The sequence below is a fragment of the Sus scrofa genome, chromosome 10 (assembly GCF_054392235.1).
Source record: "Sus scrofa isolate SSC_HxYL_T2T_F1_AM1 chromosome 10, Sscrofa_HxYL_maternal_Yorkshire_Landrace_v2.0, whole genome shotgun sequence".
Taxonomy (NCBI): domain Eukaryota; kingdom Metazoa; phylum Chordata; class Mammalia; order Artiodactyla; family Suidae; genus Sus; species Sus scrofa.
Window position 1 is genome coordinate 77486592 of NC_139392.1, and position 22236 is coordinate 77508827.

Here is a 22236-nt window from a genome sequence, read left to right on the forward strand (position 1 = left end):
AGTTTGATTTTTTCCTCCACAGAGCAGTGCTGTCTAAAGTAGGTTGTGGAAGGAGTTCCTGTTGTGGCTCAGAGGTAGTGAATCCAACTAGTACCCTGAGGAAGCAGGTTCGATCCCTGGCCTTGGTCAGTGGTTTAAGGACCCAGCATTGCCATGAGCTGTTGTGTAGGTCGAAGACGTGGTTCGGATTCCATGTGGCTGTGGCTTTGGTGTAGGCTGGCAGCTGTAGCTCTGATTCAGTCCCTAGCCTGGGAACTTCCACATGCTGCGGGTATGGCCCTAAAATGGAAAACAAAAAAATAAAACAACAACAAAAAAAGTAGACTGTGGGCAACTTGGAAATCGACCACAAGGGTCTAAAAGTAAAAACGGAGTTCCCTGGAGACTTTGTGGGTTAAGGACTCAGTATAGTCACTGCTGTGGCATGGGTTCGACCCCTGGTCTGGGAACTTCCACATGCCACGAGTGCGGCCAACATCACCACCACCCCCCGCAAAAAAGTAAAAGTTAAAACAGAACAATGCTACTGGAACCCAGAGCAAATGTTGTGAATCCTACTGGGCTCTGTCCATATGGTTAGTATTTGATTTTCTCCGTGCTCGCCGCGGGTCCTTACGGAGGTAGAACATCTGCTTAAGAGTTAAAAACAGGTGTCCTTCCCAGCTGTAAACAAGACTTTCAGAGCTGATTCTGGGGCCCCGGTGCGGGTTTGGCATAACAAAAACGGAACTCTGAACACCATGAAACTCCAGTTTGAAGGCTAGACATATCAATGAATTAGGCTCTCCAAGGGAACAAAGACTCTTAAGAATGTCACCGAGAGGAGAAGGACGAGGTCGTGAAAGGCAAGGCGCACCGCGATCCACCGTGCGCCTCGGAGATGAGCGTGACTCCGTCTGTTTTCATGGGGAGCTGGTTGACATTGAAAGCAGAGCTGCCTAAAAATAAACCTCAAAGTCCTAGCTTTCCTGAAGGAGCAGCACAGCCTCCACTTGAAATCACCCATCATTTCTGACATCCAAAAGCAGCCGTGGAGCACGTAAGAGACCTTCTCCTCCCGAAGGCTGGAGGCTCTGAGCCCACGATGGCATCACTCCTTTCCCAGTCCAGAAGGACGCAGAAATTCCCCCAGCACTTTCCCTGGTACCTCTTGGCCTCTGGGTCCTAAACTCACAGAGCTTGTTTGCTGGCAGAACAAAGACGCTGCGTCCAAACCCACCTGTGACTACAGGGGAAAGGCGACAGAGGTGGCCAATCAGCTAACCGGAATATACAGAGATTATTCTGGAGGATTGGGCCCAGTGTAATCACAGGTGTCCTAAACAGTGGAAGAGGGAGATGGGCGACGTGGTGAGGGAAGAAGCAGGGTCAGAAAGATGCTTTTGGCTGGGGTTAAAAGGTTTAAAGGAAGAGCACTGCAAGCTGAGGAATGTGGGTGGTCTCTGAAGCTGGAAAAAAAGGAAACATAGTCTCTTGGAAGCTTCTGGAAATGAATGCCAAAGACTCCTTGATTCGAGTCCGCTGGAGTTAGGTTGGACTTCTGACCTCTGGGACTGTAAAATAGTAAATCTGGGTCATCTGAAGCCTCTCAATGTGTAATCATTTGTTCCAGCAGCAAGAGAAAAATGAATATACCCACTCTCAGGAAGCCTCACTTCCAGAACCCCACTGCAACTCAAGGACCGGCCGACAGAATCTGGGGCCTCTTGACCCATAAAACCTACTCATTTACTTTTTTCCCAGTGAAACCCCAGCATCTTGGGCTAATCCCGGGAAAGACTGATATAAAATGTCCAGGCACCTTCTAGATTTGTGTGACGCCATGGGGTGGGCTAGAGGGAAGGTGCATCTGGAGAAGCTGATCTTTTTTTTTTTTTTTTTTTTTCTTCCTCATTTTTACTGCAGAGGAATGCAGCACCATTGTCAGAAACTCAATCCCATTCCAGGGGGCTTGCTTGCATTGATGTGACTTTTACAATCCGCCTTTTCTCTTTCCCTGGTCTTTATTCTTCAAAACGTCCCCTTGTGCTTTGAATGTTTGGATCATCTTCTACGATGATCTGAATCTATAGACAATTTTCACTTCTAAAGCATGCAGATTTTGGGGGTTTGCCCTCAGCACGCTTCAGGTGAGATTTGATACTATTTAACACAGCAACGAACAGTCCCGAATTAGAAGGTGAATAATTTAATTAGAATGCTAGAACTTGGAATAGCTGCTATAAGGATATTAATAGATTCTGCATACATTGGTGCCCAGATTTTTGTGATTTGTATGTTAGCTTTATTTTAACTGGAGAAAAAACAGCAAGAGAGCCTCTGAGTAAGTGACTGTATTATGGACCAAGGACCCTTTTATGTACAGATTTTCAGCACCCCCTTGGAGTGCTGAAGCACTTCTGAGCATCTCTGTGCTCAGAGATGAATTACAAGGTCTCAAGCCCTATTTCAATCCCTTTGCTCCAGATGATCAGGGACTCTGATTTCGCTACCAAGGAACACACAAGGAGTCATCAGACCAGAAGGAGAGCAGGAAGAAACCCCCAAATCTGGTGTTGGGGTGTGATCACACCAGGACCACATGCCAGAGCAAGGGATAGTTGGACCCACTGAATAAAAGTAAAAATAGAACCAGGACACTCACCCTCATGTTTCCGTTCACAGCTTTGGGTGTGTGGTTGAACGCATGGGCGGGATCCTTGTTGTACACTTTGAGAAGAGATCTGTCCTGAATGTTCCTGGAATCAAAAACATCCATAACTATGGCAGATGAAAGGAGTCTGATTTTAGCCATTTCCTCCGTCTGCCCGTAAGGATCAGGTAAAAGACATCCACAGACAATCCAGCCGTTGTGTGCAAGGAACCAGACAAGAACTTCTGTTACCATAAAAATTGGCAAAAAATAAATAAGGCAAAGGAGAAAAAATGACTTCAGCTTTTCTTTCCTTTTTTTTTTTTTTTTTTTTTTTGAGGAAACTATTATTCTTTCTCTGTAGCTCTCCGCCCATAAATATCGGGTAGCTTCTTTCAAGATTCTGAGCAAGGAAAGCTAACACTTTAAGAAACAATAAAGCGCCCCTATTTACAATACGTTCAAAGAGATTTGGTTAATATTTAAATATTTAATTGTTTACTTTGCCCAGACACCTGGTTTTCTGCTTATCTCACGAATGCACGCAAACCAAAAACGCTTTTTCCCTTCAAACACCTTCAGAAGAGAAAGAAAATGTATTTGCAGCCTAGAAAAAAAAAAAAAAAGGCCCACGGAGATCAAAGGTAGTATTTTTATGACCCCCTGCCTTTTTTTTTCCCCCTTCCACAGTGGATCTTTTAAAAGATTGTTCTACATATACGCTGAATGACTGGACGTGCAAGGTATTTAGAAGGAAAAGCAACGGAGAAAACCCTGGAGTCAGTCACACTGCAGCAGAAGACAGAACCTCATCCTGCTAAGAGCCTACCTTAAAGTTATTTCAGAGCTTATGAATGCCTATGAGGTCCTTCTCCCTCCATCTTCAGTTTGCATCAGCAGAAGGGCCCCCCCCAAGGCACTCACACAGCCCCGTCTACACCGTGATTCCTGCCGGAACCATGAGCTCAAGGGCTCCGGTGCGAGGAGTTACATTCCTTTCCTCCAGGTGCAGCCACACGTTTTGTGGGCTGATGGCAATCACGGAGATGATTGGGTTGTGTTTTTGTTTTCCACAAAGTGGGGATCCTTGGACTCGTCCTGTTTCCCTCCTTCAAATATCCGTCAGTAATTGCTTTGAAGCAACGACGAGCCCAAGCTTGCACGGGTGCTCCAGATTTCAAGCACCTCATTAGAAGTCTGCTGAAGTGAGCGGGGGGCGGTCCTTGTTATTAGGTGACTAGGAGGGAAGGGTTCACCGAAGGAGGAGAGGGGGGCATGGACTGCAGGAACTCACCCTGGGGCTGGGGGGCGGGGGGGGGGAAGATGGGGGGGGCAGAGTCCCGAGGGAAGATGTGAAAGAACTGAAAGTCTTGCTTGAGTCACCAAAAAAAAAAAAAAAAAAATACAGAAAACTTCATGTGGTTCTGAAGGTATTTTAAAACAGGAGGTTGGTTTATGATTAATTTAGAAACATGTTCATCCAAGATGAACCAACAGTCAAGGCCCAGATTGCATTTACCATGGCAACATTTACAACACAGAATTTCAACCTAAACTCTCCGTAGCATTTCCCTAAGGAAAATAAGGAGACCCCCCAACACGATGATGAGAGAGCCAAAAAACATGTGTTTGACAAATATACCCTCAGCCCAAAAATACTGGCTGTGGGAGTTGCCGCTATGGTGCAACGGGATCGGCAGTGTCTTGGGAACGCTGGGATGTAGGTTCTATTCTATTCCCGGGCCCCGCACAGTGGGTTCAGGATCCAGTGTAGCCACAGATGCCGCAAGTGCAGCTCGGATCGGATCCGTGGCCCAGGAACTCCATGTGCCGCAGGGTGGCCAAAAAAGAAGCAAACAAATGAACAAAAACACGGGCTGGGAAGTGAAGTCTGTCTCTAGATTTAGGAAGGTTCAAGCCAGTATTTTCAGGTATCTATGAGAACCAGGGGGCGAGGTTCTCCCATTCAGATAAAATGTAACTGAGTTATTTTCTGCATAAAAGCGAAGAATGACAATTCCTTGGAAAGGACATAGATGTGATCATGTCATATAAATATTATATTCATCTCTCAAAAAACACACTTACCACTTACATATCAATGGATAAAACAAAATACTGAAAAGTAAAATTGTAGACAAATTTATAAACAAGTGACTTTCCCCTTAAACATTTGAAGTGAGATTAAAAAAAAAAAAAAATCAGGCTATCAGGAGAGTTTCCATCGTGGCTCAGCGGTCATGAACCCAACTAGAATCCATGAGGAAGCAGGTTTGATCCCTGACCTCACTTAGTGGGTTAAGGATCCGGTCTTGCTGTGAGCTGTGGTGTAGTTTGCAGACGCAGCACGGATCCCAAGTTTCTGTGATTGTGGCATAGGCTGGCAGCTCCAGCTCCAATTTGACTCCTAGCCTTGGAACGTCCATATGCTACAGGTGCAGCTGTAAAAAGTCAAATGAAAAAAAAAAAAAATCAGGCTATCAGAACTGCACCCTAAGGATCAATAAGACCAACACTTTTGCAAACAGAAACCAACTAACTGGAAGTTATTAATATTTACAGTGATCCCTTGTCTCAAGCCTGCTTTCAAATGCTTTATCAACGGAACTGGCATCAGGAAGGATCCTCTCAGTTTGGAAGTTTGGGGACCTTCTGCTCTGTCTTCACTCCCATTTCCGAAGAATGTGTAGGGAAAGCCTTAATACTCTGAGGCTTGGGAAAGCCTCGAGAAAATCGTGACTCATTGTACTAGAAACATCCTTGCATGGGCTGCAAGACTGTGGGGTCCAACTGTTTACAATAATCTCATCGGCCTTGAGCTCCACAATCAATAGTGGCTTCAAGTAGTTTCATTAGGATTTGTTACGATCCTATCCCTCCCTTTCCTGAACTGCAGAACACAGACATTCAAGATCGTTGTAAAAACGGCACGTCCATGTAAAAACAGCACCCGAGATTATGTTACTGCGAACACAGTGATGTGTAACCTGCCACATTCACCTTTAAGCGCATGCTTTGTAAATTCCATCTTTTTGGGGGGTGACAGCTTGATTAATAATGTATTTCAGAAAAAACGAACATGAATTTTCTGATACCCATGAATATTTAAATGTGTTTTTCAAAAGCAGAAAGGTTGGGCAACAGATAGAGCACCTCTACCTTAGGGCATGTGTCAAATGCTGAAAGTTCTAAATTACTCACACATTTTGGCACATGCCTAAATATGTCACTTCTGATCACTGTTAGATATTTATCAGTTTACCTTTATTATGCACTAGAGGTCTTTTTTTTTTTTTTTTAAGTGGATCTTATTAATTCCATGATGAAGAAACAGGACAGCCTTCTATCCCTACAAGGAAGGAACCCAGAAATCCAACTGGGGGCCTAGATGAAATTGGGGCGAGAATATTCTGAGGGAATAAAAAAATTCTTGACCAGGCATGTGGGCAGTCAGGTTTGGGGCTGGGCTTGGGAATTAATTGGCTGCATGATCTTGAATAAGTCTCTCTCGTGTTTCTCTCTCTTTGTTTTTTTCTTTTTTAAGGCTGCACCTTGTGGCAAATGGAAGTTCCCAGGCTAAGGTCAAATGAGAGCTGCAGCTGCCAGCCTATGCCACAGCCACAGCAACACCAGATCTGAGCCACGTCTGCGACCTACACCACAGCTCATGGTAATGCCAAATCCTTAACCCACTGAACGAGGCCAGGGATCAAACCCACATCCTCATGGATCCTGGCCCTGAGCCACGAAAGGAACTCCCTTGAATAAGTCTCTTAACTTTTATGTATCTGAGTTACTAGTTCCATCAAAATGAAAGGGCTGGATGAGTCAATCATTTTTTTTTTTTCAGTTCCAAAATGTTTAGCTGCACTATACTATACTAGAAACAGCTTGTTTGTGTTGATTTAAATTCTGTTTCTCAGGCTTGTTTGGTTGGAAGGGGTCAGAGGCTCCTTTCTGCCCAATACACATTACCACACGGTCGATAAAGATGCTTTTCTTTCCGTGCCACCTGCCAGAGTGTGAATCCATTTAGCCTCTTTTAGAGCATATTTTACTAGGAGCCCTGGAGAGGGGCCACCTGGTAAATGGTATCCTTTTGGAAAGGCCAACTACTTAAGAAACAAATGGAAAAGGAGAATGTTTCTCAGCCTCTTTTTTTATGAACAAGAGCACAGAGTTCATTGCGGCTTTTTTTTTTTTTTTTTTTTTTTTTGTCTTTTTGTCTTTGTAAGACTGCACTCACAGCATATGGAAGTTCCCAGGCTAGGGGTAGAATCAGAGCTGGAGCTGCCAGCCTATGCCACAGCCATAGCAACACAGGATCCGAGGTGGGTCTGTAACCTACACCACAGCTCACGGCAACGCTGGATCCTTAACTCATTGAAGGAGGCCAGGGATCGAACCACATTTTCATGGGTACTAATCTGGTTCATTACCATTGAGCCAGTACAGGAACTCCAAAGTTCACTGCTCTTACTCTAACTCACTCATGTAAATAATAGCCTGGTGGAATCACCTAAGATGCCTATAGGCTCTGCCATTAAGAAGGAGTTGCTTAATTCCATCTGTAAGTAGAACTTTCAATTCACATGATCTCGGCCCTTTCTGGCCCGTTGTTTCCCTAACTGGTGCATAAACAGTGGACTGGCTCATCTCTCCCCCACTCTTTTCAGAGGTCACATGCTAAGGTCGATGTGGAAGAAGTCTGTCCTTGCGTTTGCGAAGCACACCTCGTAAACGAGTTTGAGAAAAGCAGACAGTGGATTCACACCCAGGGAAAGACATGCTCGCCAAACAGGACAGCAGCTGTGCTTTCTTCCCTGGGGCCTGGAGCGATGAGGACTTGGGACCCGTGGTCAGTGCAAGCAGGTGGATGCACACTCACTCACACAGACAGACACACGTGACGTAACTGCTTACCTCACATCATTTAATTCGTAATAGACATTTCTGCTTTCATCTTTGATGTAAATGGCGACACTGGGTGACTCCAGCATCTTCATGGTGAGCTGCTGCGGAAAGGCACTTACGAAGAGGGCACGGATTGTGTCTGCACTTGTGATTTCATTCGGCATCCTGAGCTGCTTGGTTTCATCTCCGTACTGGAGATAGAGAACCCCTGCAGGCAAGGTGGACACAGTTGTCAGTCACAGATCAAGGCTCACACAGCACACGGCACAAGCTAAGCCACATCTGCGCTACCATGGGCAGGGGTGTTCAGGACAAGCTTGCAGAGCTTGTAACTAAAGATGTGAGTTTGGAATTTCCAAGGAATGCACCCTCTGGTTATGATGTAAATAGCCACTTTTATTCTTTGGAGTCCAGGCAGGTGTTAAAGAGGCTAATTTTCACTATTTTAGAAACAAAGGGCCAAAAAGCTAAACTTTGGTAGCCTAAAGCAAATGATATTTAATCCCCTTGAAAGATATATTTAGGAATTTGACGCCAGGGTGATTATTTTTTTTTCCCTACGTCTTTGACTGACCAGGAACGCAACCACGACTGCAAAAGAGAAGCTGGACAGTTTTAAGTCTTTATAGACCATTCAGAAATGTTTCAATGTTTCAAGTGGAAATGCTATAATATTTCTGTGACTCTATTTTATTTTATTTTTTATTTTTTTGTTTTTGGGCTGCATGTGCGGCATATGGAAGTTCCCAGGCTAGGGGTCGGAATCAGAGCTGCAGCTGCCGGCCTACACCACAGTCATAGCAACACTGGATCCCAGCTGTGTCTGTGACCTACACCACAGCTCATGGCAACACCAGATCCTTAACCCACTGAGCGAGGCCAGGGATCAAACCCGTGTCCTCATGGAGACTAGTCAGGTTTGTTACCGCTGAGTTGCAACGGGAATAACTGTATCATATTTTAGATTCCTCTCTACTCAGATATTTATTTATTTATTTATTTATTTATTTTTAGGGCCGCATCCACAGCATATGGAGGTTCCCAGGCTAGGGGTCCAATCCTATGGTGCAATCCTATGGATCCCATATGCAGCATATGGTGTAGGGCTGCAGCTGCCAGCCTACACCACAGCCACAGCAACACGGGATCCGAGCCACGTCTGCAACCTACACCATAGCTCACGGCAACACCTGATCCTTAACCCACTAAGTGAGGCCAGGGATCGAATCCATATCCTCATGGATACTAGCTGGATTCTTAACTCCTTGAATGCATATTTATTGAATATTTTTACCAAATGAAAATATCTACCAGAAAAGAGTCTGGGGCCCTGAATGTTTGAGAAGGAAAACGGAACCTATCAGTTACATGACGAGAAACACAAGCACAGGATCACAGAATTTAGAGTTCCGGACGGCACGTGACTGCCCATGAACCAGGTCTCCCAGCTACTACGCCCCTGAGAAATGTTCCTTCCTACGCAGAGTGTGGGCTTGGCCACGGGACTTCCGTTGGCCAACGGGACATTCGTCAGTGTGATGCAAAAGAGCGGCTTGATCCACGTATGCACATGAGAGCTTGTCTTCTTGGTGACCGTGGTCTTAGATGTTCCCTCACAGAACCAAGCTTCTGTGGAGTCCATCGGAGGCACATGCAGAGGCCACATGAAGAAGAACTGACGTCCCAGTGGACAGCCGCTACGGAGCACCCATTCCTCAGCCAGGACCACTGGCCAGTCATGTGCGTGCACCATCTGCAGAGGGGAGCCGTCAGTCCCTGGGGAAGGGAGCTGCGCCAGCTGATTCACATGGAGCAGAAACGCTAGGACCCCTCCAAACGCTGCCCACACAGCAGCATCATGAGCCAATCAACAACCGCGGTTGTTTTTCACTATGTTTAGGGTCATTTGTTATTCAGAGATAGATAACTGAGAGAGGGTGTGGAAGGTCCTGCCATTTAACTGGAATCCTACTTCTGTGAGAATCTACTGAGTCACTTACTGGTATCAGCAGAGCAATCTTTGGCAGGATGGACTCAAAAGAGAACAGAATGCGACTCAATTAAGTATTCACGTGACCAGTTTATTTCCACCTCCTTCTGAAAGCCCATTCAAATGTCCATGAAGAATAAAAAAGCATAAATCAAAGAATTAAGGGAACAAGAAAAGAAACAACAGCAGGCAAAAGAAAGTTGACCGCTAGGTCTCCAAGCACAGAACTCTGCATAATTGCAGGGCCAGGAAAACACAGGAAATGAGGCGCAGACCCTTCTGAATTCAGAGTAAGTGGAAAGCATGAGGGCTGACTGAACTTCTTGTTTGTTTGTTTGTTTGTTTTGGCCATGCCTGCAGCATGCGGAAATTCTTGGGCCAGGGACTGACCCTGTATCACAGCAGTGAAAATGCTGGTTCCCTAACCCTCTGAGCCACCAGGAAACTCCTGAACTTTTTAAAAAAAATTATAGTTGATGGAGTTCCTGTTATGGTGCAGTGGAAACAAATCTGACTGGGAACCATGAGGTTGCGGGTTTGATCCCTGGCCTTTCTCAGTGGGTTAAAGATCTGGCGTTGCCGGATGTAGGTTGCAGATGCGGCTCGGATCTGGCATTGCTCTGGCTCTGGTGTGGCTGGCAGCAACAGCTCTGATTAGATCCCTAGTCTGGGAAACCTCCATATGCCATGGGTATGGCCCTAAAAAGACAAAAAGACCCAAAAAAAAAAAATTATAGTTGATTTACAATGTTGTGCTAATTTCTGTTGTACAGCATAGTGACCCAGTCATATATACATATGTACACATATATACACACACACACATATATAAACACACATACATTCTTTTTCTCATACTATCATCCATCAGGCTCTATCCCAAGAGATTGACTATAGTTCCCTGTGCTGTAGAGCAGGACCTCACTGCTTATCCATTCTAAATGTAATAGTTTGCATCTACCAACCCCAGCCAAACTCCTCATCCATCCTACTCCCTCTGTCTTCCCCTTGGCAACCACAAGTTGTTCTTTATGTCTGTGAGTCTGTTTCTGTTCATTTGTGCCATATTTTAGATTCCACATGTAAGTGATATCCTATGCTATTTATCTTTCTCTTTCTGACTTATTTCACTTAGTATGAGAATTTCTATTTCTGTTGCTGCAAATGGCATTTTTGTTCTTTTTTATGGCTATATAGTATTCCACTGAACTTCTTTTTAATGTTACAGCAAGTTTCTCACATCTCCCTTTCCACCCAGTTCAGCCAAGGAGCTCCCCACATCTACAGGAGAACCACTAAAGGGGCTGAAGCATGCGGCTGGATTCTGGCTCACCAAGCACACAGGATTCTGGCAAAGGGGCTGACACCTTAGTCAGGAAACTGGAGGAAGCCCTGGAAGAAAGCTGCCTGTCTCCTGAGAAGAGACCAACACATTCTTGAGGATCAGTTCAGATTCTGTCTGAACTGACATGAAGCAGCCCAGACCAAATATAGAAGCTTCCAGCGAGCATGACCGGGCTTCGCTTCTACATGAACAGACTAGCAAGGATTAATGAATGTTTCCAAAAAGCCTCTTTCAAGTTAGAAACCAACAGAAAACAGAAACTCAGAGAGATGAGACAGTCCAAGAGAAGGGGAGCCTTTGGAGAGCAAGATCGAGCTCAGGGAAGAGAAATGACAGAGTCACCAGAGAAGAAAAAGTGGATGAGATTTCAGGAAGGGGAATCAAAGGACAAAGGGATGGAGAAAGGGTGAGAACCAAGCAGGAAAACTGAGAAGGACTTCAGAGCCTCTCAAGTTCTCATAACGGGGACTGGGGTAAAGAGGTCAGGAAAAACAGAACAGTTTTCTAAAAGTATTTCACGATTTTTTTTTCTCCCCAAACAGAAGGTCATGAGATGGGAGATTGAAAAGGTTGGTGAAAGGCTGAGTGCAATCAGGCTTGTCCCTGAGACATTCCAGATGGCAGGGGAAACACAGAGACTCCTCCAAGTCCCCCAGGGGAGGGCAGAAAAGTCACAAAGGAAGGATCAGGATCCAGGAGGGCATTCGCTTTCTCAGCAGCAGCCCAGAAACCAAAGACAATGGGAAACAGCCTTGAAAATCTGGGAGGAAATATTTTCGATCTAAGTCTCTACCTACCCAAACCATCAATTGGGTCGTTTATTCAAGTCAGCCTCTCCGGGAGGCCTCCCCTCACCCCCCTTCTCCAAAATTTCAGCAGCCTTTTTTAAAATTTTTTTCTGGCCTACACCAGAGCCACAGCAACTCGGGATCCAAGCTGCGGCTGCAACCTACACCACAGTTCATGGCAACACCAGATCCTTAACCCCTGGGCAAGGCCAGGGATTGAACCCACAACCTCATGGTTCCTAGTCAGATTTGTTAACCACTGAGCCATGACGGGATCTCCTTCAGCAGCCTTTCTGCCTAATGTTTCATACCCCATCCCTGCTTCATTTCTGTTCCTGAGCATTTTTCACCATATACTATAATTCATGTTTTGATTATTACTATTGTTTATTGTCAGTGTCTCCACTCCACTGTCTGCTAGAGTGGAATGCTCATAAGCCCAGAGATTTCTTTCTTTTTCTTTTTAGGGCCGCACCTGCAGCATATAGAAGTTTCCCAGGCTAGGGGTCAAATTGGAGCTGCAGTTGCAGGCCCACACCACAGCCATGGCAATGCCAGATCCCTGATCGAGGCCAGGGATCGAACCCGAATCCTCATGGATGCTATGTTGGATTCTTAACCCACTGAGCCACATTGGGAACTCCTGGATTTTTTTTTTTTAGCATTTTTGTTGTTGCTGCTCACCATGGTATCCTTAGTCCCTATGATATACTACCTGTGGCGTCATAGGTTCTTAATAAATGTCTGTTGAATGGATGAATGAATGAATGACTTCTTAGTCACCCAAAAGGAATGTTCACTTTGGGGTCTACCCAGGCTATAAGAGCTTTTACTGCATCGTGTAAACAGGCTGGGAATCCCATTCCTGGTCTGGACACTCATGAGAACCACATTCTGATTGTCTGCTTGATCGAAACAGGCCTCCTGTCTGTCCACCACCGTTTTGATGCTCAGCTTCTTCAGGGAGTGAGTTTTCCAGAATTTCCTTGCTGTCACATGTTCTTCAGAGCACAGAAAAAGCCTTTCACGCCTGTCTGATCACAGGGGGTGCAACGCTTTCCCCCCAAACGGGCGATGTGGTGACTGTCCCTGTAATTGCTAATGTCATATCCAAAGGCCAAAACCACTCTTGAGGTCTGAGCCCCAGCCGTGCCTGGGTGGGGCCCTTCACGCGGGCCACTCATGGCCCCGCTATAGTCAAATCTCACAGCCTCATTCCCCCAGAAGAGCTTGGTTCTCATTCCCACATCTGCACTCTGTCCGTGTGTGTGTGCTTGAAATAGAATTTGTAGGCTGCTCTGATTTGGAAAAAAAAAAAAAAAAAATTGGGCCTAAAAACTACAGTTACCTCAGGGTCTGGCTGGTGCAGCTGCCAGCTGGGTACACAGTCCAGTTACAGATCGTGAAAATCTGAAGACGGGAAAAATGCCTTTACAAACAGAGGAGAACCGTCTTTTTACACTTGGTTCTGTTTGCCTGCAGTTCAGGGAAAGGTATTTAGAAGTGCTTAAACTCAGAAGGAATTCTCTTAATCTATGATGGCGTTTTGTTGGCACAGTGATGAGACTCAGCATGCCCTGGCATTCCTCCCTCGCTCTGAGTTAGTGCCCGCTGCTCCAGATTCGGGGGAAATCTGAAGAACTTTGGATTCCAGCCTCCCTTTTTATGAGAAACGGAAGAGGACAAGGCCAATGCATTTATAGAATGACTGCTCTGTGTCAGAAATGGTACACACATGACTTTGTTGAACCAGCATCTCTGATCAAGTCAGTGTTGCAGCCCCATTTCACAGAGAGGGATAAGGAGGCTCAGAAGGTCTATGTAATTGGCTTCCAGTTACAGGTGGTAAAATGGCTTAACTAACTTATATATCCAATTCGGTCAATCCACAGAAGCCATGCGCTCTCCCTGGAAGCGTGTAGCCTCTGAAGATTGGCCTTTAGTCACATCCATCTCCTCCACCCATCCTCTCTGGACCATCCTTGTTGGCCTCACGCTTTTAGCCTGATCATCTGCTCGAAAATGTGGAAGTGTGATGAGTGCAACTTGGAAAAAAGATTCCTGTCTTCAAGTCTACTGAACTCAACGATTGCCTGTGGTCAGAAACCATCCTCGTGCAGGGGGGAGCGGGGGAGCTGGGGTGGAGGGAAGGCCAGAGCCTCGAAAGCAAGAGTGTTGAAAGGAACCTCACTCAACACTTGGAGACCACCCCCCCTGCCCCGCCCCACCTTTTTAGGACTGCACCTTTGGCACAGGGAAGTTCCCAGCTAGGGGTTGAATCAGAGCTGCAGCTGCCAGCCTACACCACAGCTCACGGCAACGCCGGATCCCTAACCCACTAAGCATGGTCGGGTATTGACCCTGCATCCTCATGGATACTAGTTGGGTTCATACCCGCTGAGCCACAATGGGAACTCCTTGGAAACCTGCTTAGAAGCCTGACTGCTCAAGAGTTCTTCCATCTCAATGGCTCTGCAAAGGGAACACACATTTCTCAGCAAGGACTCCTGATTACATTTTGGAAAAAACAAAGTGCACTTGGTAAGTTACCTCGTGAGACCCATCCTCGTAATCTCCTGAATCTCAGAATCAGTCCTAAGAGGTGGGACATCTACAATACTCTTGATCTGAATGTGGCACGAAAGATTTTCACTGGGTGACTTGCTGTGAACTGAATATTTGCATTCCTCCAGAATTCATGTTAAAACCCTAATCCCCAATATAATGGTATTTGGAGGTGGGGCCTCTGGGGGAGTAATTAGGTCATGAGGGTGGAGCCCCCTGATGGGATTAGTGCCCTTATAAGGAAAGGTGGGGGAGAGTTTCTTTTCTCTCTCTGCTGTCACATGGGGGTGGAAGAATACAACGAGATGATAGCCGCTGCAAATCAGCAGGTGGGGCTTCCCCAGACCCTTTGAGCTTGGACTTCCAAGTCTCTGCAACCGTGGGAAATACCTGTTGTTTGGGATACTCAGTCTTCGGTACTTTGTCATAGGAGCCCATAAGAACTAAAACAGACCTCAACCTCCTATTCCTCTCTTCCTACCCCTAATCATGCCACATCCCTAGGGTGCCAGAGCTGTCCTGGACATCCCGCTGCCCCTTGAATTTATCAAGCACACCCACCCTCCACTCGGTGCCTTCCACTTGGGGGACCTTCCCGCCACTGCTTTGCTGGGCACGTGTTCTACCTCTGAGCCATCTTCTCCTAACACTCCCCCAACACTTTCCCCTAAGAATTGAGAAATCTGGAGTTCCCACTGTGGCTCAGTGGTAACCAACCAGACTAGTATCCATGAGGATGCGGGTTCAATCCCTGGACACAGTCGGTGGGTTATGGATCTGGCGTTGCCATGAGCTGTGGTGTAGGTCGCAGACATGGCTCGGATCCTGCATTGCTGTGGCTGTGGTACAGGTTGGCAGCTACAGCTCTGATTTGACTCTTAGCCTGGGAACTTCCATGTGCTGCAGGTGTGGCCCTAAAAAGACAAAAAAAAAAAAAAAAAAAAAGGAATTAAGAAATCTGTCTCAAATACATTCTACTATAATTGCAAGCATGGCTTTTAATTCTGCATTATAATTAGTGGTATTCCTCAGAGGGTAATAGATTACTATCTAGTATCTGGCACATGTCAGTGGCAAATATCTTAGTTGAAATGAAATCAGTTCTCCCTATCACGTGGCCAACTTAATCTGCTGGACATTTGCCTTCAATGCTTTCTACAATTTCCCCTAAATGGCATTTCCCACAGGCAGATGATGGTGACAATTTTCCAATGACCTCAACTCCTCAGTTTCTCCAAATCCAATGTAAGACAAGGGAAATCAACACGGGCATCTTAACTAAGGCAAATGGTTAATGCCTTAAAAATATAAAGAGCTCTTCCATGACTGCCTCAAGACCTGCCTATTCCAGAAGCATCAAGGCGCAGGAGCATCCCTCGCAAAGCCTGCATGGCGCAGCCCAGCAAAGGGCGCAGACGGAAGGTGTCAGGGGGCAGTACCATGAGCTAGGGGTGGGGGCGCGGGGGACACAGCACCAAGAACAGCCACAGCAGGAAGGAAAGCAAGAAGAAAAGCCCTCTCCAGCCCGGCGCCTGATAAGATGATGGTGGGCGAGTCCACCCTCATGGGCGGGGAGTTCGGGGGCGAGGCTCATGACCTGGCTGGAGGACACCCAGTTACACGTGGCCAATGGCACTGAATGACGAGGATAACTTTAACAACTCCCCAGCCTTGGGCACCACAGCCCCTGAAACAGCAAGCCTCTATCCAGCCAAGAGAGCAAATTGGAGAATCCCACATCACAGGCCTCCCAGTGAAGACCTGGCCCTGGCCATCCAGCACTCTGCCTGCCTGCCCCACTCCTTGGAGCCCCAGGGAGCACAAGACAGAATGAGGAGACTCAGCACCTAAAACGGGCAGCCTCACCCACTCACTGCAGGGAGGAGCTGGACTTGCTGGGGGCAGGTGCCATGATCTGCCCCCGCCCCCGTGGCCCTGGGCTGGGGCTGGCCTCTGCAGAACCTTTTTGGGGAAGGGGGCACTCAGGTGGATGCCTGCATGGACCTTGGGTCTCCGAGAAATGTCCTGACCATCCTGCCCCAGGGCATTTGCCTCCATCCTTACCCGGGATTCTGGCTTCCCCCATCCTCCCAACTCTGCCCCCTTCAAGCCTTGGGGTGTCTATACCCACAGCCCTTAGGGACTTATGGGGCTTGGTGGAATGTCCCTTCCCAAAACCCTCCCCTTAGGTGGCTGGTAGTAAAGGGGTAAAGCTCTGGGCTCCTCCCTCTGCCACCTATCCCAGTGCCAAGTTAAAAAAAATATTATTAAAAAACTTTAGTTAAAAATTACATATATATATATATGTAGGGCTCTTATAATATTCTCTGGTGGAAAAACAAACAGTTTTCAACTTAATAAGAAAGACACAAATATTAAAATAATCAGATAGCTTTCTAAACCCATGAAATTAGCAAAGTTTTTATAATAAAATAAACAGTGCTGACAGGGGTTGAGAAAATGAGTTCTCTCGCATACCACTGCTGGGAAAGTAAGCTGATACCACTTTTCCAAAGAGCTATTTGTCAATATGTGTCAAAAGGCTCCAAGATATACATATGGTTTGAGCTGGTAATTCAGCATTTACACACTTATGTACAAAGAGGCTCAATAAAGCATCATTTATAAGAATAACGAGTGTGAGGGGTGGAGTCCAGCATTAGAGGGTTCATTTAATAAATCAATTCATGTAATAAATCCATTCACTGGAACACTACACTGTAATTAAAAGGAATTCTAAAAGAAAATGACATAGAGGAGAAAAAGTCATATTTTGCCAAGTGGCAAGTATGTTATACAAGAGAAAAGAACTACTACATTTTTAAAAAATCAACTAATTTCCTCAGAGTTCCCTTCGTGGCTCAGCGGTTAACGATCCCGACTAGGACCCATGAGGATGCGGGTTCAATCCCTGGCCTCGCTCAGTGAGTTAAGGATCCAGCGTTGCCATGAGCTGTGGTGTAGGTCACAGATGCGGCTTGGATCCCGCATTGCTGTGGCTGTGGTGTAGGCCAGTGGCTACAGCTCTGATTAGACCCCTAGCCTGGGAACCTCCATATGCCGCAAGTGTGGCCCTAAAAAGAAAAAAAAAAAAATTAATCACTTTGATGACAATGATGCATCCAGGCTTTGTGAGGCCTGAAGTTTATTACAACTTTGAGGGATCTCTTTAGGAATAAGAATACAAAGTTAGAAACACAGAACTTAGTATGAAAGTAAATTATTTATTTGGAGGGTCTGAACCTTGGTTTCATCAGGTTCATGGTTAAGTCTACCTATTTGATGAATTACCAGAGGGGTTGCCTTTGGGTAGTAAGTTCATGGGTGATGTTCTCTTCTTCATTTTCTGTATTTTTTACATTTTTTTCCTAAAATTAGTACGCTTTGATTTGATCATCTTAAAGCTAATCCCCCAGATCTAAAAGAACTGGGCAATTAAGGTCCGACTCAGTTAACTGGGTAACTTTTTAAGCTAGAAGAGATGCTCTGGGCAAAGAGGGGTGCACATTCTAAATGTTTCAGTGAAGTTGGTAGAATGTAAATTGGCATCTGAAACGGGAAAGACATCAGTATTTAAGGTAAGCAAAAGATTCTAGGATAATTAATGTTGTGGTGTATTCTTAAGAGACTATAATTAAGAGTCATGATTTAAGAAAGAAGTGTGGAGTTCCCATTGTGGTACAGGGGAAATGAATCTGACTAGTATCCATGAGATGCAGGTTCAATCCCTGGCCTTGCTCAATGGGTCAGGCATCTGGCATTGCCAGGAACAGTGTGTAGGGTGCAGATATGACTCAGATCCTGTGTTGCTGTGCCTGTGGTGTAGGCCAGTAGCTGTAGCTCCGATTCGACCCCTAGCCTGAGAACCTCCATATGCTGCGGGTGTGGGAAGAAGAAGACGAAGGAGGAGGGAAAGGAGGATAAGGAGGAGGAGGAGGAGGAGGAGAAGAAGAAGAGGAGAAGGAAGTGTAGTGCGCAGAGAGGTACCTTAGAAAGATCTGTAGAAATGGCTTCATTCATTCAAGAGGCCAGACCATCTCCTGCGCCAGGGACTGTGCCAGGAATGGGAGGTACAGTGGTAAACCACTGGTCACACCCTGTGTTCTAACCCTCACAGTGGTTCCATAAGTGACACTGCTCTTTAGAAGTTAACAATTCAGCTCTGACACCAGCTGACATCTTGTTTCAGAATCAGCAGCAATGTGAAGGCCAGGCCCCACGTGTGCCTTGGAAAGCCACAGCATGCCCTCGGATGGATGTCAGAAACTTTTTGCATCCCAGAGAGGACTCATACTGCCCTGTCCCTTCCCAGGGAACAGCTTTTCAAGTAGGTGACAAAGCAAGATGCTGAGCATTGTCTTGCAAGGAAGGAAAAGATAACAGGAAACTGATTCTCTACAGAGTGTCTGGATGCGCTTTCATTTATTCAGCTTTTTTTGAATAATAACTCAGATTTCAGTGGTTTTTTGTTTTTTGTTTTTTTTTTTGTCTTTCTGCCTTTTCTAGGGCTGCACCCATGGCACATGAAGGTTCCCAGGCTAGGAGTCCAATTGGAGCTCTAGCCGCCGGCCTACACCAGAGCCACAACAACATGGGATCTGAGTCATGTCTGCAACCTGCACCACAGTTCACGGCAACGCCGGATCCTCAACCCACTGAGCAAGGCCAGGGATTGAACCCGAAACCTCACGGTTCCTAGTCAGATTGGCTAACCACTGCGCCATGATGGGAACTCCAGGTTTCAGTGTCTTTGATTTGGGTAAATACCACATCTTTGCTTCAGTATTTGAAATGGATTAGATCAATAAGAGGATTTCTTATTTCATTCAGATATATTATATTTAAAGATAAGGCAAGATTTTATTAAGTCTTTTAACTTAATTTATCTTCTATTATAACTGGGGAATTGTGGAGACCTTCTGGAAAGTCTTTGTGAGGGACTGAAAAATTGCAACAGTAATTTAAATGAAAGTCTCATTTATTCATTTATTTATTTAATTTTATGGCCCCACCCAAGGCATATGGAAGTTCCCAGGCCTGGGACTGAATCTGAGTCGCAGTTAGGACCTCTACTGCAGCTGTGGCAATGCTGGATCCTTTAACCCACTGTAGTGGGGCTGGGGATCAAACCCCCAGCTCTGCAGCTATCTGAGCTGCTTGCTGCAGTCAGATTAAACCACTGCACCACAGGAAGAACTCCTATATATATTTATTTTTGGCCTGTGGAAGTTCCCAGGCCAAGGATCAAACCAGCACCACAACAGTGACCTGAGCCACTGCAGTGCTAATGCATCTCCTTAACCCACTGAGCTACATGGAAACTCCCATGAAATTCTGATTTAGACTATGAGTCATAATTGTTGAGCAACCCATATTAGAATCATGAAAGAATGTGTTAAAAAATAAGTCTGTATAAAAGTTAGATGTGATAGAGTCTTGGTCACCCAACAACTTGACTGATAGCAGTCACTGGACAGGGATCCTGCTGGGGGGACTCCTTCTCGGCAGAGGCTTAGTTATGGCACCACTGGTGCTTAACCCCTTCGCTTTGTTTTATTCCAGACAAAATGGTACAGTTGGGACTCAAGTAAAATGAGAATATCATTGAAGTGAGCACCTCTAGGCATTTCTCTAAAAAACAGTTTGAAGGAGTTCCTGTTGTGGCTCAGTGGCTTAAGGAACTGATGCTGTGTCTGTAAGGATGCAGGTTTGATCCCTGCCTCGCTCAGTGGGTTAAGGATCCAGTATTGCCATAAGCTGTGGTGTAGGTCTCAGATGTGGCTTAGACCCGGTGTTGCCATGGCGGTGGCGTAGGCCAGAAGCTGCGGCTCTGATTCGACCCCTGGCCTGGGAACTTACGTATGCTTCAGGTGTGGCCATGAAAAGAAAAATAAATAAAATAAAAAACATCTTGAAGAATCTGTTGATAACTCTTGGAATTCAAGTGATGTTAGAGACGTGAATGTGTCAAATGTTGCTTTCTGGTGCTGTGATCCTATTCATTCCCAGTGGGTCTTATTGCTCTCTTTTAGGGATAGTTAGAAACTTGTCTCTGATGAAGTTATAGTGCAAAGTCACTACAGAACTTGCAGCAACATCAACCAAGTCAATGATTTAACCTTAAAGGCTACTCAATAATTAAGGCAGAACATATTAGAAGGAAATGCTGTGAGAAATACTAGACCTGACTGTGGGTACACTGCAACCATAACTGGGTTCTTTCTTACACTTAGGGTGAACTGCTGGTTAAAGTAAACACTGCAATGTCAACTCATTTCATAAGGCTGGTATTCACTGAGATATTAGGAAAATGATAAAAGGAAAGACTTCAAATTTAAATGCAGGCCCCTAAATTCAATACTAATAAAGCAAACCTAGCAATGTGTGAAAAAAAATACATCAGGACCAAGAAAAGCTCATCTCAGGAATATAAAGATGGTTTAACACTAGAAAATCTAGTACTAATATGTTCTGCAACAATAAATAATAAAAGAAACTCTACAGTAATCTTGAAAGTGTCAGAAAAATGTTAACAATCCAAAATACATCCATAATTTTAAAAAACCCAATAATTTAAGAATTAAAGAGAACTTTCTTAATGTATGACAAGGCATCCACCCAAACCCTCAAACAAGCATGACGTTTAATGTTGAAATCTTAGAAGCATTCTCTTCAAATTCAGAATTTTTGCTATCTTCGCCTCTAAAGTCCTGGCTAGCCCACATAATACAAGAGAAAGTCATATGGATTAGTAGGGATATTCAAAACTGTGACTAATCTCAGATGATATCACGGAGAATCCAGGGAAACTTGCAGACACAGTATCAGAACTCATAAGGATTCGATATGACTAAATGACATAAGATCAAGATATAGACTCAAAGACAACTCCAAATACTAGAGAAAAAATTAGAAAATATGGTTTGATAAAAACATAGCACTTATAACAAAAATAGGCTAATTTTGAGGAACAGCAGTAAGAGGGAGTAATTTTCTACTGGATATCAACACCATTAAGACAGTGTGGGTTTGGTACAGGGATAGAACAAAAAGGACTACGGAACAAAATAGAGAGCCTAGGAAAAAACACAGGTTCTATGAATGCCTGACACATGACAGAGGGGTTGGTATAAGTTCATGGAGAAACAACTATTCAATAAATGGTGTCAGGAAAATTGGTGCTTCATATAGAAAAAGTAAAAAAACATATCCTTTCCTTACAAGGGAAGTAAAATCAGTTCCTGATGGACTAAAGACCTGTGTGTGAGAAGCTGAACTATGAAACTTAAAAGAAGAAAGCAAAACATGGTGTTATATCCTTGAATACTGGTAGAGGGAAAGACTTTTAAAAGAAATAAAATCTGTAAACCACAGAGAAAATATTGCTTAATTAAAATGAATATTCTGCACTACAAAAGACACTAAAACGAAATAAAGACAAACCAGTCTGAGAGAAGACATTTATTGTTCACCTGCTCTACCAAGGATTAGTAGTCAGAATAATTAAAGAACCCTCATATATATACATATATATATATATACACACACATATATATATACACACATATACACACACACACACACACACACATATATACACACACATATATATATATATATATTTTTTTGTCTTTTTGCCTTTTCTAGGGCCACACCCGCAGCATATGGAGGTTCCCAGGCTAGGGGTCTGTCTAATCAGAGCTGTAGCCTCCAGCCTGTGCCAGAGCCACAGCAATGCGGCATCCGAGCCACTTCTGCAACCTATACCACAGCTCACAGCAACACTGGATCCTTAACCCACCGAGTAAGGCCAGGGATCGAACCTGCAACCTCATGGTTCCTGGTTGGATTCGTTAACCACCGAGCCATGATGGGAACTCCGAGAACCCTCGTATGTTAATTAGAAAATGGGCAACATTGAATATGCAACAATGGATACTTATATAGGCAACTCATAGAGGAAGAAACCCCAGCAGCTAAGAAATGTAAAAATGCCCAATCT

General features: G+C 45.0%; 1 protein-coding gene across 27 annotated transcripts in view; it reads right to left on the reverse strand.

Moving 5' to 3' along the window:
* Positions 1–22236, reverse strand: part of KIAA1217 — a 325382-nt gene that overhangs the window by 106071 nt on the left and 197075 nt on the right. For 26 of the 27 annotated variants that reach the window (XM_084980291.1, XM_084980298.1, XM_084980288.1 and 23 more), the window contains exons 4-5: positions 7556–7754; positions 2645–2738 (exon numbers count right to left, since the gene is read on the reverse strand). In XM_084980291.1, coding sequence (XP_084836417.1) covers positions 2645–2738; positions 7556–7754 — 293 coding nt within the window. Of the gene's footprint in view, positions 1–2644; positions 2739–7555; positions 7755–22236 lie in introns of those variants that run through there. The other variant, XM_084980293.1, reaches the window with a different exon arrangement.